Genomic DNA, 16,439 nt, shown 5'->3' on the forward strand with positions numbered 1-16,439 from the left:
TACTTTGAAAGATTTGTAGTTCGATTCTCCACAATTCTGCATCAAAATCTCAACACGAAATTTTTGATCCATTTTTTTCAAAATTTTCTAGAGGGAGCCCTTTTAAAATGGGGGTTTTCTACATATGGCCCACAAGGACGTCCATATCTTGGCCAATTTTGATCGGATCCTTAAGAGGGATACCTTGAAAGATTTGTAGTTATATTCTCCACAATTCTGCATCAAAACCTCGACACGAAATTTTTGATCCATTTTTATCAAAATTTTCCAAAGGGAGCCCTTGTAAAATGGGGGTTTCCTACATATGGCCCACAAGGACGTCCATATCTTGGCCAATTTTCATCGGAGCCTTAAGAGGGATACCTTGATCGATTTGTAGTTCGATTCTCAACAATAGTTTTGGGGGAAAAAATCTAACCATGGCGTGTATGTTAAAAATTTTATTTTTGTTAGGCATAAATATCATTGATTTGTCTTGGGGTTTTGGTTGACGTTTTACGGTTTTGTTAAACTTATATTTTCGCAACAGATGTTTACAAAAATTGCATTTATTAACAATAAGCTTAGTTCGTTTTGCTTCTTGCTGAAGTTTTAATGTTTAGACATTTTCGAAATGTGTTCTTACAGTGTCTGCTGGTACATTAGCTTCATTAATGATTAGGGAAAAGGAAATCACACAAAGAGATAGTTTTGCGAGAAAATGTGAAGTGTGGAGCAAATGCAGTATGTGATTGTGTTGTGGATGTGAACAGAAATGCTTTTCTTTTTTTTTTTTTGTTAGTAAACAAAACATATTTGTTTAGCAATTAAGTTAAACGAGTTGGGAATTTAAAAAAAAATAGAATCCTAGAACGAGAATACTTTATCGCTTAGCAGTAGCCCCTGTCGGGAACACGTCGGCGCGGGGCGCACCTGATAATGTTGTCGACGCGCAGGATCATCTCGGCAGCTTCGGAAGCGGACATCAGGACCTGGCGCTTCACGGCAAAGGACTCAGTGATGCCCAGTTCGCGGACATCGGCCACCTTGCCCTGCTCCATGTCGAGACCCAGCTGGTGCTGGCCCTGGGCATGTCCGGCGCGGAGTTCCGAGATCAGTTGAGCTGAATCGTAACCAGCGTTGTCGGCGATCGCTGTGGGCAGGGCCAGAAGGGCACCTAGGATAGGAGGAAGGAAGAATTAGAATAACTTACAAAAGAAGCTGGTATTCAGTTATACTCACGGGCAAAGGCTTCAATGGCAATGGCCTCCTTGCCGGGCGTCTCGGCCGCCTTCTTCAAAACGGCTGTGGCCATAAGAGCCTCGGAGCAGCCGCCGCCATAGATGATGCGCGACTCCTTCACGGTGGCAGCCAGGACGCACAGGGCGTCGTGGAGCGAGCGGTCAGCCTCGTCCAGGATCTGTTGGGTGGCACCGCGAATCACAATGGTGCAGGCCTCGCCCAGCTTGACGCCGCTGAAGCGGAGAAGGGTGTCCTCGCCAATCATCACCTGCTCGATCAGGTCGCACTCGCCCAGCTTGACCAGCGAGGGATTTTCGAAGGTGGACACAATCTCGCCACCTGTGCAGTAGGCCAGGCGCTCGATGCCGTCAAAGTCAGCGTGCTCAATGGACATCACCTGGGCGTCGGCGAAAAGCTGCTCCGGGTAGTTGTAGATGAGCTGACGGTTGATGAACACGTTGCACTGGTGCTTGAGGATCTTATCGACCTTCTCCTTCATCTTTTCCTTCTCGGCCATCTCTAGGTCGGCAATTTTGGCCAGAGAGTCCACCTTGATGCTGCTGCCGAAGACCTTGATCTTGTCGGTGTCCATCGGCGTGTTGGCAATGAGGATCTTGGCCTTCTCAATCTGGAATAAAAGGGCCATAGTAGACGGTTAACATACTTTATCGTCTACAGCTCTTTCTCGAGCATCCTCTTGGCCCTCTGTCGATGGTTATGTCTGTCCACCAAACTCGTCAAAATGGCTGTGATATGGCATCAAATACGCATAAGTCACAGTCATTTCGACGCGTTGGGAAACAGCAAGATTAGCAGAAGAGGAACCGGGTGCTATAAACTTCACCAAGGAAATAAATAAAATACTGACGCGCTGAGGCTGGTGCACGCCTGGCTTCTTGTCCAGCAGGAAGCCCTCATCCAGGAACGAATCACCCAGGGTGCCGCCGGACTTCTTGATAATCTGAATGGACTTCAGTTCGCCGGAGCCCTTGAGACGCAGAACTGCGTCGACGGCCAGATTGGCAAAGAAGTCCTTGTGCTGATGCAGAATCTTAGAAGAGAGCGTGGTGCGGGCGATGTTCAACAAATCGTTCTTGAACTTCTCGTCGCTGGCAGAGTTGTCCTGGGCGGCAGCAGTGAGGGCCTCCAAGGCAACCTGAGTGGCCAGACGCCAACCGGCGACGATGGTCTGCGGATGCAGCTTCTGTTCCACCAACTTCTCTGCCTCACGCAGCAGCTCGCTGGCCAGCACTGTGACCGAGGTGGTGCCGTCACCCACCTCCTCGTCCTGCACACGCGACATGTCGACCAGGATCTTGGCGGCCGGATTGTCAACGCCCACAGCACGAAGAATAGTGGCTCCATCGTTGGTCACTTCCACTTGGCCGGCATTGCGTCCGGTGGCGACCAGAATCTTGTCCATTCCCTTTGGTCCGAGGGTGCTTTTGACCAGATCCCCGATGGCGATGGCACCAATGAACGAGGACAAGCGGGCCATCTCGGCCTTCTCCTCCTGTGCCTCGTTCTTGAGCACACGCACGGGATTCAAGGACATTTCCTGGAAGAGAAGAGAGAAGTTGGGTTAGTTAAAGCTGGGGAAACTCACCATTATTCCTAATATATTAAAACATATAGTCCTACCCATGGTAACTAAAGTCCTGATTCACTTTTCAGGATCTAGAACCATGCCTGAAGCTGGTTAACTGTAAAATGGTAAGCTCTCGACCGATACTCGCCATTTATAGGAGCTTGGCTTGAAACACGATCCAAAAGTGGTACCGAGTGTTCAGTGGTCCCACCTGGACTCATTTCTATGAAGTCCAATGGTCTTGCAAAGATTCTTGTGATTCTCCGAATTAATAGGCGCCATTTGGCTCGGAAAAGTTTCAATTAAGTACGAGGAAGTTTGTTTTCAGGGAAAGCAAAACGTTTATGGACGCTGCAGCTGCAGGCAGACGCATTTCCCGAAAGAAATTCGAACTACAGACTTACAGAGCTATGCGTTAGTTCTACTATAAATTGGATCAGGTATAACGCTTCTTAACAAGCTTTAAAGATTTTATAGCACTTGACAGACTTATGAGAAAAATCAAACTTGGAATAGGTTTTTCTTCTGTACAAGTAAGGTCTTCACAATCTGAACATTTCAAAACGACATAAGCTTTGTGTTATATTTTTCTCAGTGCATTCTCGGCTCGCCCTAACCTACAAACTAAAGGCACGAGAGAGCGGCCTCTGCGGAGTGAATCATCCGTCGGCTGCAGAAGCAGCGTGGATGACATCTGGAAGGTTCTTTGAAGGCTTCTTTCTTAAGCTGATCACTTGGTCTAGCATAAGGATAGTAAGCAGCCAGGCAGAGAGAATCTTCTGGAATCCACGCTCCGCCAGCCGCTCACGTGCCTGGCCCTACTCCAGCGAAATCAAACGACGATGCCGCCGTCGCTGCCGCCGCTCGCACACCCGGCAAACTAATGCACCGAATCTCTTGTTTTTGTCAATGAAAAGTCACAGAATTTCCTCGCAATCATTTGCTCGCGTCATAAACTGTAGAAAACTTTTAGATTTTTCAATTAAAATTACCATTTTCACTGCTTTATAGGATGGTTTTTGATCACAGAATTTACGAATTTACCACACGGGTGCAAAAGGTGACAAAGAAAATGGTGGTGTTGCCAGTAGGACTGTCTATATTTCTATCGTTTCCCAAAATATAGTATTTTTTGATATTTTTTCTTTGGTCCCACTATCATTCATACAAATGCGCGCTCAGGGGCCACTGCGATATCTGAGCTAAAACATCGATACATTTTAAAAATACCCAATAAAACCAACATATGTTTTCCAGAGGAAAATTTCGATAGATGGACTAAAATATCGATTATTATATAAGAAAAATACCAAATAATAATTCTTTCATGGTGCCATCACCGATAGGGCTCGAAAAAGGAAACAAATTTAAAATGAGCCGCAATTGAAAATTAGAAGTTTTTAAAATTTAATTATTTCTAACAACTAATATAGTTATCAATATGCACAAAACAAATATGCCCCTGTCTATTGCGCTGCTTCAGTAGTGGCTTTTTTCTCCAACTTTTTAGCCTTTTTCGCCTGTTTTTTGAGAAATTCGCTCTTGTCAAGATTGTTCTGGAAGAAGGTGGTCTCCTTCCGAGCCTGTGATACTTCTGTTTGGAGCCGCTGCTTGTGGACCGCCTGCTCGTAATTCATACGTTCCGTCAGGTGCACCCACTTGAAGCGCGGAAGGTATTTCATGCTCCAAAGTGAGTCGTAGAATTGTGATTTCTTTCTTGTCGATATCTGTTTGTTGTTCAGCAACGGGACGATTTGCTTGGCCACACGCTTTGATTCGAACTCCACCCAGCCCTCGGTGAAGTGGATGTTGTACCGCTTTCTTTTCTTCTTAGCCTTCTCACCTGGGTAGTGCAATGGAGGGAGATTATTAGAATAACTTATAACATCTATATGTTAACCTGAAAAACAAACTTACTCGAAACCTTTTCCGGCTGCAGGTACACTCGTCCGATTGTTCCGAATTCGCTCAAAATTTCCTTCAGTCGTGTTACGTTCATGTGCTTGGGAATGTTAGATATGTAGATGATTCCCTTCTTGCGTTTCTTGACGGCAGCGGAGCCACTAGAGCTCACTTTAAAGTTGGCCAGATCCATTTCATCGTCGTCGCCGCTTTGTTCCCCAGTGCCCTTCGACGGAATCTCTACCAGCTCCATGTCCTCAGACATTTCGTTTTCCTTTGCCATTTATGTTACAAAACAGGGTTTGTTTTCTATTTGATAATAGCGTGGTAAACGAATTCTTTACACGCTATTTGGGATGTGACTTTGAAGCTGCCGATATAGGATAGGGAATATCGATAGTTGCGTTTCAATCGGAAAAACGATTCAAATATATAATTTATTTATTATATTTAGCAGCAACATATGTATATTTAGGGGTCTTGAATTCAACTCTCAACCACAAAATGGGAACTCTAAAATATTTAAGAACTCTAAAGAATTTACGTTTCCACCTTTTCTGTATCCCCTGCGCCGGCCAAAACAGACTCCTTGCTGATCTCCAGAAAGGATGCTTGCGACATCTCTGTATCGTCCTCCTCCTCCTCGACCTCCATCTCGAAAATTGTCATTTTTCGCTTCCGATCCGAGAGAACTGTAGCCACTTTCCGGCTACCAGAAACGGCTAGCATCTCGCACACGCCATCTAATCCCTTAAAGGCGACTCCATCAGCAACGTCATGGATACTGTGGGTTACTGTAGCTTCCTTGAGCTTCACCAGTGTTCCCATTTGGTGCTGGGTGCTCTGGTTTCTGGCTGCTGCAAGCGAGAACTGTATGAAGTAGCTGTGTGGCCGGATACCGGGAGCCGATGTCGTGGTCTGCGCCAGCATGGAAAGCGCCGACTCATTGTAGAACTGAAGGTCCACGAAGCGCAGGTGGTAAAAGTCCTCATGAAGGGCTGGCGTAAAGATACCCGGTTGCAACTGAATCTTTGTGCAGCGCAGCAGACAGTCCCCTGCTCTGCTGACCTCCAAAATCATGGCTTCCTGCCAGCTGATGGTCAGAGCCAGCATATCACATTTTGTATTCTCATTGACGTAATAGCTGCATGTCACGAATTCGCGATCCTCCAGGGCTTCGCCTGGCTCCATTGGGGGCAGGTCGGCACAAAGAACCGCCGAAGCTAGCTTGAAGCTTCCACTTATACTCTCGGTTGGCTTGTGGAATACAGCGTCGATTGCATTGAACATTTTCTCCCGTTGCTGGACCAGAGACAGTTGCTTGTCGTGTGGCACAAACAGATTGCAGTGGTTAATGCACTCATTCTCTGCTACCATCTGTTCCCATAGCTGACTGGGGTCCTTGGTGTATGGCTGGGTGAGCTGTGCGTTTTCGAAGTACTGTCCCACGCGTTCCAGGTTAAACTTGTTCCTTGTGGGCGGTGGTGTTTCCGACAGCAAGTCTGCTTCAGATTCCTCCTCTTCGTCGCTACGATCCTCGAGTTCCGGCTCCATAGCGCACAGAAAATCGGCCAATGCTATATTCTCTTCCTCGGTCAGGACAAGATCATCGGGTATTTCTTGATGGGATAAACGCAAAATGGTGAAAATCATCCAGGCGTGAAAGAGCTTCATGTCGTACACCAGTGTGTCAATGGTTTTCTGCATTTCGTAAACCTTCAAAACAAAAGCGCCACAGGCTCGCATCGCCTCGTTGGCCATCTCCGGTGAAATGAGCGACTGGAAAGCAAAGATTTAAAGATTATAGATCCGATTATGTCTTCAGAACTCCCTTACTGACCTCAAAGAAGTGCGACATCCGACCGAAGCCAGCAATTGTGTTCAGAAAGTACATCATGTTTATGGAAGCTGCATTAAGTTGTTTGAACACCAAACCTTGCAGGTTGCTCAGACTCAGATCTACAGAGTTGGCTATTTTCTTGAAGCCCTTCTCCGACAGGGTGCTGTGTAGAAGGAATTTATATAAATTGTGTTCTCCTGTTAGCTACGCAACTCACTCGAACAGAAACTCCTCCACCTCAAAGGTGGCGAATCCAAAAACATGCAGCTCCAGAAAGTGAGCAGATATCAAACCGTAGGGCTGTGCGTTTGCATATTTAGTGAGTTTGTTGTCCATTTCCAGCTGTACGGTTTCCCAGGCCTCCGTCAAACATTGCTGGGTGTCGTTGATGTAGCTTTATAGGAAATACAATCAATGGCCATCTTTCTACGCTAAGGGTTTCATTCGGTGCTTACTTCTTAGTCTCCAGAATATGGGCACAATGGGTGGCTAACTCCAGCATGGGCGCCATGCACTCCTGCAGTACTTGGTTGTGGAAGTGTAGCATCTTCAGTTGCTGTCCGTCCCGAAGCAGAGCATAAATGGCGTTAAAATCGCCGTTAAGTCGGACATCGTAGACGTCGAACTGCTCAGGATGCAGGACATGCTGAGTAAGGTCAATACTGCCAGCCTGTAGAGCGCCCAAAAGCAGCAGATGCACCTTGCCGCTGCGCATGATAACTACCAGAAAACAGGGTGAGCCCTTCGGGAATGATTTTTGGTCGAGCGTCTTCAGGCAGGGATCGATGTTGGTCAGAGGCTGTAGCTTGGGCAGGAACTTCCGGTGCTTATCCTTCACATTGCAGGTGTAGGTGCCTGATCACGGTGTAGGATTCAGATTAGATCGAACAGTACAGAAAAGGTTGAAAACAAATCACTGCACCCAGGGTCTCCTGCGAGTTTATGACCTTGCTGAAGTAGACCTTCTTGATGTCGTCCTCGTAGATAAGGCCCGAGATTATCGTCTCGCTCTCTGCGTCCAGGAGAGCCACCTTCCCGTTACTGTAGCCCACTGCCAGGAGCGTCTCGTCCATCTGCCAGCTGAGCGAGCGCACCCGCACATCCTCTCCCGGGGTGGGGAATGTGACGATTTTTTGCCAGTTCAGTCGCTGGATGATTACTTCACCTGTAATGGAGAAGTGTAATCATTTGTAGTACTTATGCTTGAGTCGCAGCAGCACCAGCTCCAGCACTAGCTTACCCTTTTCCGTGCCATAGGCGATCAGGTCCATTTTGTTATTCCATTCCATGCGCTCCACGATGCAGGTCATGTTCCTGGCGCCCAGCAACTTCATGGAGCTCGTTTGGGCCATGTTTAGAGTTGGGTCGCAGCCGCCACAGCTTCTTCACATTCAAATTGGCAATTTTGTTTCGAGTTTGCACTTTGCCGGCGTCTGTCAGGGGTCTATCGACTTGGCGGAGATATCGATTGCACGGCAATCGTTTTGATAACAAAATACCCAAAATTGCACCCTCCTTCTTAATTTTTTTATTTCATGAATAAAACACAAAAGCAGGTTTTTAATTTCTTGAACAAAACCAATCGTTAATTTGATGTAATCAAAAAATAGGTTTATTTAAAACAAAAATTAATACATTTTCAGCTGTGCCTTGGGAAAGTGCCTTAACAATTCCACTAAATGCTCGAGTTCAGGAGTATAATGAAAACTAAAAGGTAGACTTCGCTCTAATGTATATTTTATTCTTTCATCTGTCTTGTCATATTCGGGGAAATGAGCACCATTCCTGGATGGATTGTTTTGGCGCAAAATTTAAAATTACGAAAAGTATATTTCCTCGATTAAAATCATAATTTAACGAACATTATGATGTGAAGTCGAGCCAAAAGCTTCTCTTGAATCGCTGGTTCCCAGGTGATCTGATCGTCCATACAGACAAATGTGTTTTGTGTGTGAATCTATCATTTTTTACAATTTCAAACGCTTAGAATAGACTTATTATCGGAAGCCAAAAGCTTCTCTTGAATCGCTGGTTCCCAGGTGATCTGATCGTCCATACAGACAAATGTGTTTTGTGTGTGAATCTATCATTTTTTACAATTTCAAACGCTTAGAATAGACTTATTATCGGAAGCCACTAGCTCCTCCGTCCTACGCACTCCGTCCTTATCCTTATCTTAGCCCGTGCCACAGACACACACACACATGCCTTTTTACGCAAGGACATCATCGAGCAGATGTATTAGGAAATTGTAAATTAATATACGATTCCTTTAAAAAAAGTTTGACTTCAATTTAGTGGTAAAATTCACTGAGAACGACGAAAATTTCAGTAAATAGAGATGGTGGCTTAAGGGCTACGCTAAAATGCTACAATTTATGCATATGTGTGTATAAACGGACCGGCGTGTATGTATCCATACAGATGTGGGCCCACAAACGGGCACCTAGTCGTCGGCGTCGCCGTTCCCAATCTCACTGCTTTCCTCCGGCTTGATGTTTTCATCCTGGTTGATGCTGCCTGTCGGACTACCAGCGTCATCTTCGTCTCCTCCCTCGGCGGTGCTGCCGCCGGGCGTTCCAACGCTTCCCGATGTAGTATCCACGCCTCCGTTGCCTCCTGATGTAACGCCTCCTGTACTGCCGTTACCGTTGCCATTCCCGCTGCCGGTATGCCAAGTGAGTCGCTCTTCGTAGAATCGGATTACCACCTGGGGACAGCGAATGTTGGCCAGCTTGGCCGGCACCAGATCAGCGTGATCACTGCCCTTCCATTTCATTAGGAACATTAGGTGGCCGGATGAGTCGGTAGCGCCAAGAATCTTTGATGCCTCCAGGCCACGCTCGAAGCCAATGAGCTTCTTCTGTTCCTCCGTCTCGTCCTCCATGAAGCTCTTGCGCTTACTGCGAATAGAATCGGATGTGGATGAGGTGGATTGCCGCTTCTTGGTTTCTTTCATGTTGTTCTTCAGAGACTCTTCAAAGTTGGCGATTAGGTCTGGACAGTCGAGATTCTCCACCGGTTCCCAAGTGTTTTCACTGCGCGGGTAGCCTTTCCACTTGAGGTAATATTCTGTGCGTCCGTTAACTGTCCGCTTGTCTTCAACGCGTTCCACTGAGAATTCAGCCATTGATTCTGTTTCGCGGTTCTTGTTTTGACGTTTTCTGCGTTTGGATTTTGTCTCTTTCTAGTTTCCAACTTTGTAGCGTACAACTTTGTAGCGTCCAAAAAAATTATTTGCCTCCGTCGTTTTGGGTCCGTTATAAGAAGAAGAACGGCGTACGTGCGGTAAGTGATGAACCACTCGTTTGTTGCGAATATCGGCAAGTATCTCCCGCACCTTTCAAATAATGGAGGCAATGGGGAAATACAGAATTAGATTGATTTTTAAAGTATAACCATTATATTTTACCTGTTTTTTTTTGCGGTACTTTTCGCCAATGAAACAAAGCAAAGAAATTTACTGCACTATAAATGTCTCATCCCTAGTGACTTTTCCGATATTTTTGAAGAAAGCAATCGATAATCGTTAATCGTTCTGTTACACGTGAGGCTCGTTTTGAAGTAAACAATTTTGAAATAAAAATAAAGAAAAATGGGCGAGTTTATAGCTGAGATGCAGGAGCGTTTGCTCCCGGAGTACGAGCAAATGAAGAACTACAACGTATTCAAACCGGATCAAATTAGGTAAGTCCGCGCCACCTCATTGGAGACTCCCTGTACTTATCCTACCATTCTTATTCACAGAGAAATTGTCCTCCGACGGGAACGTTTTTTCGTGAAAATTTCTAAGAGCCACCAGACAATCTCCGACTACCTTGAGTTCGTATTGTACGAAAAACAAATGCACCAGACCATAGTGGAAAAGGAAAAAAAGATGCACGTAAAGCTAACTGGCCTTAAGAACTCCATCTCCATAAGAATTTTGCGTTTGTATAGAGAAGCGCTGGGAAAATTTACCCATGATAGGCGCCTCTGGAAGCACTGGATAAAGTTTAGCAAGAAGAACAACCCTGTCGAGGTGGCTGGCATCTACGAAAAGATGCTGTTGGTGAGACATTTTATTCAAGCACATGTCTTCAAACGTTTTCCAATGTTTGTTTTTTAGTACCATGGGGACGAACCGGATGTCTGGGTGGAGGCTGCTGAGTGGCTTTACGAGCATAATCGCCTGAACGTCTCCAGGGTTAAGGATATACTGCTGCGAGGCCTGCAACGTCATCCAAGTTCGTCAAAGATTAACAAGTGTTTCTTTGATACTGTGCTTAAGGAAGCAGCTTCTGCCAGTAGCGAACGCAATCTTGCAGATAATACGCTTTCAGAGCAAGACGTTAAAATGGAACAAGTAGAAGCCGTCTATCGCAACAGCTTGGCGAATATTACGGAGCTCGACTATTTTATAAGTATCCTCGAGAGCTGCGAGGATTACCACGAGATCACAGGCAAGGTGCAGCGTATGATTATCGATGACTTGCAGGAGAAGTTTCCCCGCGAACCGGGACTCTGGGAGATGCTGGCACAGCGCGAGCTGCGTGGCTTCCATTTGGGCGACTTGGCGGAGGAAGGTCAGGAGTCTAACAGCGCCGATCCGCCTCCTAGCAAGAGGTCACGTACCGTCAATGTTCGCTCCATGAAAAGACGCATTGAGCTCTGTGTCGCTGTCTACAAGTCGGCCGTGGAGGAGCTACAAACAGCTGAGATGTGGGACAGATATTTAAATGCCATGGTAGCTATGAGCACTGATGGCAACGTTGAGCGCGTCCTGAAGCAACAGTGCCTGGCAAACGCCTTGCAAGCCGGCCATCTTTCGGGCATGATGAAGGTCAGGCACTATGCCATCCTACGGAAAATGCTGTGCAGTGCTCCCAGTGGTCTGGAGGCGGCAGTCACTATTATAACAGAAGCTCTAAAGCACGACTCTTCCGTTGAGATGCACGAATTGCTGCTGATAACTCACATTCAGAATGACAGTGAGTCGCTGGTCTACGAACTGTTCCAGAAGATAAAAAGCAGCATGGGCGCAGAAGCCTTGCCGCTGTGGAAGACCACGATTCTGTACTACAGGGCACGTCAAGACAGCCTAGGTGGGCGACGACTGGACGAAATCTATGACCATGCCTGCAAGTCAACCTGGCCGGAATTCGGAGAGCTTCGGTTCGATTATTTGCGATACTTGTGGCAGGAGCGCTCCGTGGATGAGGCACGCAAGGAGTACGCCAGGCTCGCCGTTCAGCCGCCGATGTCGTTGGATATGCATCGTCAAATGGCCCAGCTGGAGGCTAGTGTGGCAGTTCGCGTAAGATGACACCAGGGAAATCATTCAAAACCTCTCTATATATATCTTACCCTTTCCACAGGATGGTTCAAGCATCAAATACTGGCGCATGTGCTACGAGTTTATGGCCTGCTATTTCGGTAAGACCGAGCCGCGCATTTGGGTGGAGTACCTCACTTTTGAGCGTGATCACGGCGAGACCAAGAACATAGCCCTTCTAGCCCAGCGAGCCCTCACCACACTGGAGCCCAAATACGTACCCGCATTCGAGTCCGAGAGGGCCCTGTCTTATGTGGGAGCCTCTGTAGAGGCGTAATTGGTAGTGACCCATTTGAAAAGATTGCGAAAATTGAGTTTTTTTTAAGAAATTTTGTTACTAGACTAAGTTCATAGACTTAATATGATAGACCTGAAATGAGTCTACCTTATATGAGTGATATTACATTGTACGAAAATTTTAAGTATATTGTTTGGGTTGGATGTTGTGTCGGATAGATATCCACAGGACCTTGCCAAAGTAACTGCCGAGCCATTTGCGTCTCGCTTTGGAGCTCACTCTGCCGCCTTTTCTGCCGCCGCTGCTGCCGCTGCCGCTGCTGCCTCTGCCGACTGCGACGTAGACACGGGGTGAGCATGGCTATACATTTCAGCTTCATTCAGTTCGCTCGCCAACGCCGTGGAATCAGCACACGCACCGGAAAAACCTACTCTACCCAGTACGATCCGCAATCCTGTCTGAAGAGCCAAATCCTAAACCAGCGCAATGGAGTTCAACAATCGTCTACTGCTTAAAATCATTGAGCTGGTGAGTGATTTGATAATAAATTAATTAATGAAGACAGATAAGTGTCATCAATTAAGTCCATGAATTAATTGCCTTTTTAATATATAGTTGTGCCTTTTTATACCAAGGATTTTTGGTTATTAAACTGAGTGAAGATCTTGTTTTTATAGTACGATTAGTATAGTACGATTTTATTTTGTATTTAAGCGTTAAGAATGTTAGTTAAAAAACATGTTGTGCCTCATATGTACTACGATTACCATTATGGCCTCTCAATGGCAGCTGCCCCGCTCCGTCCTTAGTTTGTTGAGGAAGGCCACAGAAGGGTAGCTGGAAGATGAACCGGTTTTGGGACCAAAACAAATGCCATGACTTCACTTCTTGAATACCTTTTTCTTTTGTTCTTCGGAAGCATTGCGTAGTGCGTAGTGCGTAGATTTGGGCTTGGATTGTAGATGATAGATGATGTCAGAGCCAGATGAAACGCACCGCTCATCCTTAGCTTCGATTGTTTTTTGGCTTTTGGTCATGACCGCTTTTTTTCCGGGGTTCCCAGAAGGCAATTACGCGGCTATAACGCCCATGATTTCGGATATGATGTCACCCGCTCAGCTCCGCTTTATGTGATCTCAGCCGAGGCCGAGCCGGCAGAGATCCAAGCTCATCCCATGTGCCCGACCAGCCCGACTCGTTCTCTTGCGCAGTGTTCAGTCCAATTTAATTTTATTTTGATTCTCCAGGTGTGTCTCACTGGCTGGTAATTGACTTGCAAATTGCGAAACTGCAATTGTCGAGTTTAAATTAGGAGTAGGACGGAACTCGCAACACATTTTCGGCCATTCAGGCCATTCAGCAATAAAGGTTCTCAGCCATCCACTTTAAAAGCCTTCTATTTCATGGTTAGCTGGCTTTGGGTTATTTTTCTGACTCCACTTGCCTCGTAAAAGGTTCATAACTCACATAGCCTTAGAAACATTTTGTTGAATTTACTTTCGGACTTGACACATGAGATTATTTTCTATTAAAATAGAATCATAATCGGGAAAAGTGCAGCCGATTTCCTGCGTGAGTCACTCTGTTTGGATCACGTACTCTCCGAATACTATATTGTCCAGAGATTTATTTGCATTGCTGAGGCAGCGATCGCGACCCTGGCTTGTTTATTTTCATTATTTATCAGCTTGCAGGGAAGATTCAATTGGCGCGGGTAGCAGGCACGATTCAATTGGCATACATATGGAACGGATTCCGAGCTCCTTCTGAGTTAATCTCGTTCATAAAGTAGTTGTTTTCTTATTCAGACTTATAGTCAAACTAGTACTCAACTCAGATCGGTGACGTGACCCACTTTGAGGCGCAACACTCGATATTGCAATGCGGATCATGTCCGTTCGATCCGACCACACCCCCCAACATGGGCACTGGCACTGACTAATCCGCAGCGTGCTGGAAAAGCAGCTCGCCGGTGATGTCATCACCTCACATGGCCGAAAGCGAAGAGCCGTGAGAGGAGCCGGCACGCATTACGCATACGCCATGTGGGATCGTCGGGCGGTCGCTCGATCGGTCGGTCTATTGCATTGTGTAAACACTGGGAATGCTCTCGGAATAGCTAATTGGCAATGACTGGCTAGCTACTACCAGACCCACCTCCATCTGCCGTTCATCATCCCATATCCCATCTATAGAACAACATCATATCATATGGGAGTCCTTCTGGGAGGCCGAGTAGAGCTCGTGCTAAAATAAATAATAAGTAGTTGAGTTAATTAGCTTAATGAAACTTTATTCATTGCTTATTTTTTTAATAGAACATTCCTGAAAGGCTTTTAAATATCTTAACGGCCAAATAAACGCCTCCGCTGCAAATCTCTGCTGCGCATTTGTTGTTTATTTTTCGCCGATCTTCCCGAAGACTTATTTATTTGATTTGTGCTGCGGGTGCGAGTTCGAACGCCTTTTCTTTATCTTCCCCTTATGTATATTCCCCATATTGTATCTGTGTAGTATCTTTATCGTACCCTTGTCCCTGCGGCCAAAGTCAATGGCACGTCAGGCGTCGATATAATGAATGGGCCATACCTGGCCATATCAATTGAAAATAAAATGGATCTGAGGCCTTAAAAGCTTTGGCTATTTCTGCGGTTGCTCATCGGCCACCCACCCACCAACAAAAAGTACAGGCCAAAAGACTCCCAAGTAATGGCATTTGCCTTTAAATCTATTATTGGTTGATGCCACAAGTCGGGGGCCAATGGTAATTATTGACACACATCGATAAGCTGTCCCCAAATCAAATAGGTGACCCCAACGGGCACTGGGAGAGCGGAGCCCCACCCACGGACAAATGATATTATTTACGCCAAATAATGTCGCATTAGGGTAGTACGCCGCCCTAATGACCTAACGACCCTCTCGCATTGCAAAGCAAACACACGGACATCGGGAAGGGCTAGTCTGTATCCTGGGGCCTGCCGCAGGATTAGGCCAATTAGCAGATCCGTCTGCTAATTGATTGATAGCTGGCAGTTAGCGAGAGGTGGGAGTGCCGTTTTGCTTCCATGTGTATTCAATTAGGTCCGTTATTGATGTCGTCCATTATCAGTGTGTCAACATCCACATCCAGTGCCACGCTTGATAAGCAGAGCCCCCCTTCTAATGCGCCGGCTTTTGTGAAGTGAATGGGGGGAGAAGTCCCAACAGGCACTTCACTTCTGGGAAATACTTTCCGATTCCCCTTTTGATTGATACAAAAGGGGATAGTTTGAAAATTTAAAAAGTGTATTCGTACGCTGTTTGATTCTTTCGGAACCTGTGTTTCCGAAGGCGTCCGACCCACCTGGAACTCGTAAACTGCGATCCACCATGTGTGGGCCAACTTCCGGCCGTTTCGGCCAGCACATCCATAAATAAAAAACTATAAAAGAATGCAATATAAATAAATCCCATTAGCCGGCATGGAAATAACGAATCTAATCTATCCTATCTAATCTATCCTTCTTTTAAATCTTCCAGGCCATTGCCATCGCCTGCATCGTGATGTACGAGGTCGATGGGGCACTCTCCTCTCGGCCCCTCATCGTCTGCGGCACCATTGGCGGCTTCACAATCATCTGCGGAGTCCTGCTCATCGGTAAGTTCATGATGTTTGTCCTTTTCATCCTTTAAACCTAATCTAATCTAATTCACAGGCCATGTAATCAATTCCCTGGTGGAGAAGCGTCTTAATGCCTTGATCTCTCTGATCGGCTGCGTTCTGTTTGTGGCCTCCGGTGCCCTGGTGATCGATGAGTGGCACGATGCCATCCTGCAGAAGGACAGGAAGCGCAACGCCATCGCCGCCGGATCCCTGATGATCATCAACGGAGCCGTTTTCCTCCTGGACACGCTCTCCATTTGCCGAACGTAAAGATCGTCCAGCAGTCGTCCCTCATAAACATCCCTATATATGATAACTTTTTTTTTTGAAACGAAACTCGAATATGTAACTCATGAAGAATCTTGAGGAATCTTAAAGAATCTACCTTATATATATCGCTATTTTCTATGTACTGCATGCTTTGTAAATGTTGTGTACCTTTTGCTTGTGATCTGTCCGAATCTGTGGCACTGAGATCCCTCCTCGGAGAGTGTCCGACATCCATTAAATATATATATACTGCACACACATGCTGCTAAAATCACACACAACTGCTAGCTGTTTTTGTTTTGCGGTTTCTGGTAAATCAAACACGTCTTGGACGCTGGACGCTGTGCCTCTGCCATACTCATCTGTAGCAGTGCCCCTGGGAAGAGCGCGATGTCACGTGCCGGAAGAACCTTCCTCGAA

The 16,439-nt window shown here is 46.2% G+C and overlaps 6 protein-coding genes across 8 annotated transcripts; 2 read left to right on the top strand and 4 right to left on the bottom strand.

Moving 5' to 3' along the window:
- Window positions 1–425: 425 nt before the first annotated feature.
- On the bottom strand, window positions 426–3,945 carry CCT2 (chaperonin containing TCP1 subunit 2). 2 transcript variants are annotated; one of them, XM_017239314.3, is made up of 4 exons: window positions 3,802–3,945; window positions 2,090–2,779; window positions 1,222–1,849; window positions 426–1,156 (listed from the first exon to the last, which is right to left on the bottom strand). In XM_017239314.3, exons 1-4 carry the CDS (start codon window positions 3,802–3,804, stop codon window positions 870–872), a joined length of 1,608 nt encoding a protein of 535 aa, XP_017094803.1. In that variant the 5' UTR covers window positions 3,805–3,945; the 3' UTR covers window positions 426–869. The 2 variants fall into 2 exon arrangements, with proteins under 2 accessions (XP_017094803.1, XP_070132505.1); XM_070276404.1 differs by lacking the exon at window positions 3,802–3,945.
- A 305-nt stretch (window positions 3,946–4,250) lies between these two features.
- LOC108123924 (uncharacterized) lies at window positions 4,251–5,090 on the bottom strand. The gene is made up of 2 exons (XM_017239334.3): window positions 4,727–5,090; window positions 4,251–4,652 (listed from the first exon to the last, which is right to left on the bottom strand). The coding sequence occupies exons 1-2, from the start codon at window positions 4,992–4,994 to the stop codon at window positions 4,276–4,278; spliced, it is 645 nt and encodes a 214-aa protein (XP_017094823.3). The 5' UTR covers window positions 4,995–5,090; the 3' UTR covers window positions 4,251–4,275.
- Window positions 5,091–5,134: 44 nt separating this feature from the next.
- Window positions 5,135–8,031, bottom strand: APC4 (anaphase-promoting complex subunit 4). Of its 2 annotated transcripts, none has more exons than XM_017239333.3 (6): window positions 7,792–8,031; window positions 7,474–7,716; window positions 7,007–7,406; window positions 6,775–6,945; window positions 6,552–6,714; window positions 5,135–6,490 (listed from the first exon to the last, which is right to left on the bottom strand). In XM_017239333.3, exons 1-6 carry the CDS (start codon window positions 7,901–7,903, stop codon window positions 5,252–5,254), a joined length of 2,328 nt encoding a protein of 775 aa, XP_017094822.2. In that variant the 5' UTR covers window positions 7,904–8,031; the 3' UTR covers window positions 5,135–5,251. The 2 variants fall into 2 exon arrangements, with proteins under 2 accessions (XP_017094822.2, XP_017094821.2); XM_017239332.3 differs by having other exon boundaries at window positions 6,769–6,945; window positions 7,792–8,029.
- Window positions 8,032–8,266: 235 nt separating this feature from the next.
- On the bottom strand, window positions 8,267–10,087 carry HP1b (Heterochromatin Protein 1b). Its single transcript, XM_017239266.3, has 2 exons — window positions 9,964–10,087; window positions 8,267–9,891 (listed from the first exon to the last, which is right to left on the bottom strand). The coding sequence occupies exon 2, from the start codon at window positions 9,679–9,681 to the stop codon at window positions 8,998–9,000; it is 684 nt and encodes a 227-aa protein (XP_017094755.2). The 5' UTR covers window positions 9,682–9,891; window positions 9,964–10,087; the 3' UTR covers window positions 8,267–8,997.
- A 10-nt stretch (window positions 10,088–10,097) lies between these two features.
- Window positions 10,098–12,594, top strand: LOC108123869 (U3 small nucleolar RNA-associated protein 6 homolog). The gene is made up of 4 exons (XM_017239265.3): window positions 10,098–10,238; window positions 10,299–10,602; window positions 10,660–11,847; window positions 11,909–12,594. The coding sequence occupies exons 1-4, from the start codon at window positions 10,147–10,149 to the stop codon at window positions 12,140–12,142; spliced, it is 1,818 nt and encodes a 605-aa protein (XP_017094754.2). The 5' UTR covers window positions 10,098–10,146; the 3' UTR covers window positions 12,143–12,594.
- Window positions 12,493–16,300, top strand: LOC108123872 (protein snakeskin). The gene is made up of 3 exons (XM_017239267.3): window positions 12,493–12,631; window positions 15,626–15,743; window positions 15,802–16,300. The coding sequence occupies exons 1-3, from the start codon at window positions 12,590–12,592 to the stop codon at window positions 16,017–16,019; spliced, it is 378 nt and encodes a 125-aa protein (XP_017094756.1). The 5' UTR covers window positions 12,493–12,589; the 3' UTR covers window positions 16,020–16,300.
- Window positions 16,301–16,439: the final 139 nt, after the last annotated feature.

This window comes from Drosophila bipectinata, chromosome XR (genome assembly GCF_030179905.1).
Source record: "Drosophila bipectinata strain 14024-0381.07 chromosome XR, DbipHiC1v2, whole genome shotgun sequence".
In the NCBI taxonomy this organism is placed as follows: domain Eukaryota; kingdom Metazoa; phylum Arthropoda; class Insecta; order Diptera; family Drosophilidae; genus Drosophila; species Drosophila bipectinata.

Bases quoted from the DNA above. Each gene is read 5' to 3' on its own strand.
- APC4 (XM_017239332.3), bottom strand. From the start codon at position 7,903: ATGGCCCAAACGAGCTCCATGAAGTTGCTGGGCGCCAGGAACATGACC. The intron at 6,946-7,006 runs GTAAGCACCGAA...TTTCCTATAAAG, and splicing joins CATATTCTGGAGACTAAGAA to CTACATCAACGACACCCAGC. The intron at 6,491-6,551 runs GTCAGTAAGGGA...TTTGCTTTCCAG, and splicing joins GGATGTCGCACTTCTTTGAG to TCGCTCATTTCACCGGAGAT.
- LOC108123924 (XM_017239334.3), bottom strand. From the start codon at position 4,994: ATGGCAAAGGAAAACGAAATGTCTGAGGACATGGAGCTGGTAGAGATT. The intron at 4,653-4,726 runs GTAAGTTTGTTT...TGCACTACCCAG, and splicing joins GCAGCCGGAAAAGGTTTCGA to GTGAGAAGGCTAAGAAGAAA.
- HP1b (XM_017239266.3), bottom strand. From the start codon at position 9,681: ATGGCTGAATTCTCAGTGGAACGCGTTGAAGACAAGCGGACAGTTAAC.
- LOC108123872 (XM_017239267.3), top strand. From the start codon at position 12,590: ATGGAGTTCAACAATCGTCTACTGCTTAAAATCATTGAGCTG. The intron at 12,632-15,625 runs GTGAGTGATTTG...TAAATCTTCCAG, and splicing joins TGCTTAAAATCATTGAGCTG to GCCATTGCCATCGCCTGCAT. The intron at 15,744-15,801 runs GTAAGTTCATGA...TCTAATTCACAG, and splicing joins CTGCGGAGTCCTGCTCATCG to GCCATGTAATCAATTCCCTG.
- LOC108123869 (XM_017239265.3), top strand. From the start codon at position 10,147: ATGGGCGAGTTTATAGCTGAGATGCAGGAGCGTTTGCTCCCGGAGTAC. The intron at 10,239-10,298 runs GTAAGTCCGCGC...TCTTATTCACAG, and splicing joins TTCAAACCGGATCAAATTAG to AGAAATTGTCCTCCGACGGG. The intron at 11,848-11,908 runs GTAAGATGACAC...CCCTTTCCACAG, and splicing joins AGGCTAGTGTGGCAGTTCGC to GATGGTTCAAGCATCAAATA.
- CCT2 (XM_017239314.3), bottom strand. The intron at 1,850-2,089 runs GTCAGTATTTTA...CTTTTATTCCAG, and splicing joins GCGTGCACCAGCCTCAGCGC to ATTGAGAAGGCCAAGATCCT. The intron at 1,157-1,221 runs GTGAGTATAACT...CTCCTATCCTAG, and splicing joins TGCCATTGAAGCCTTTGCCC to GTGCCCTTCTGGCCCTGCCC.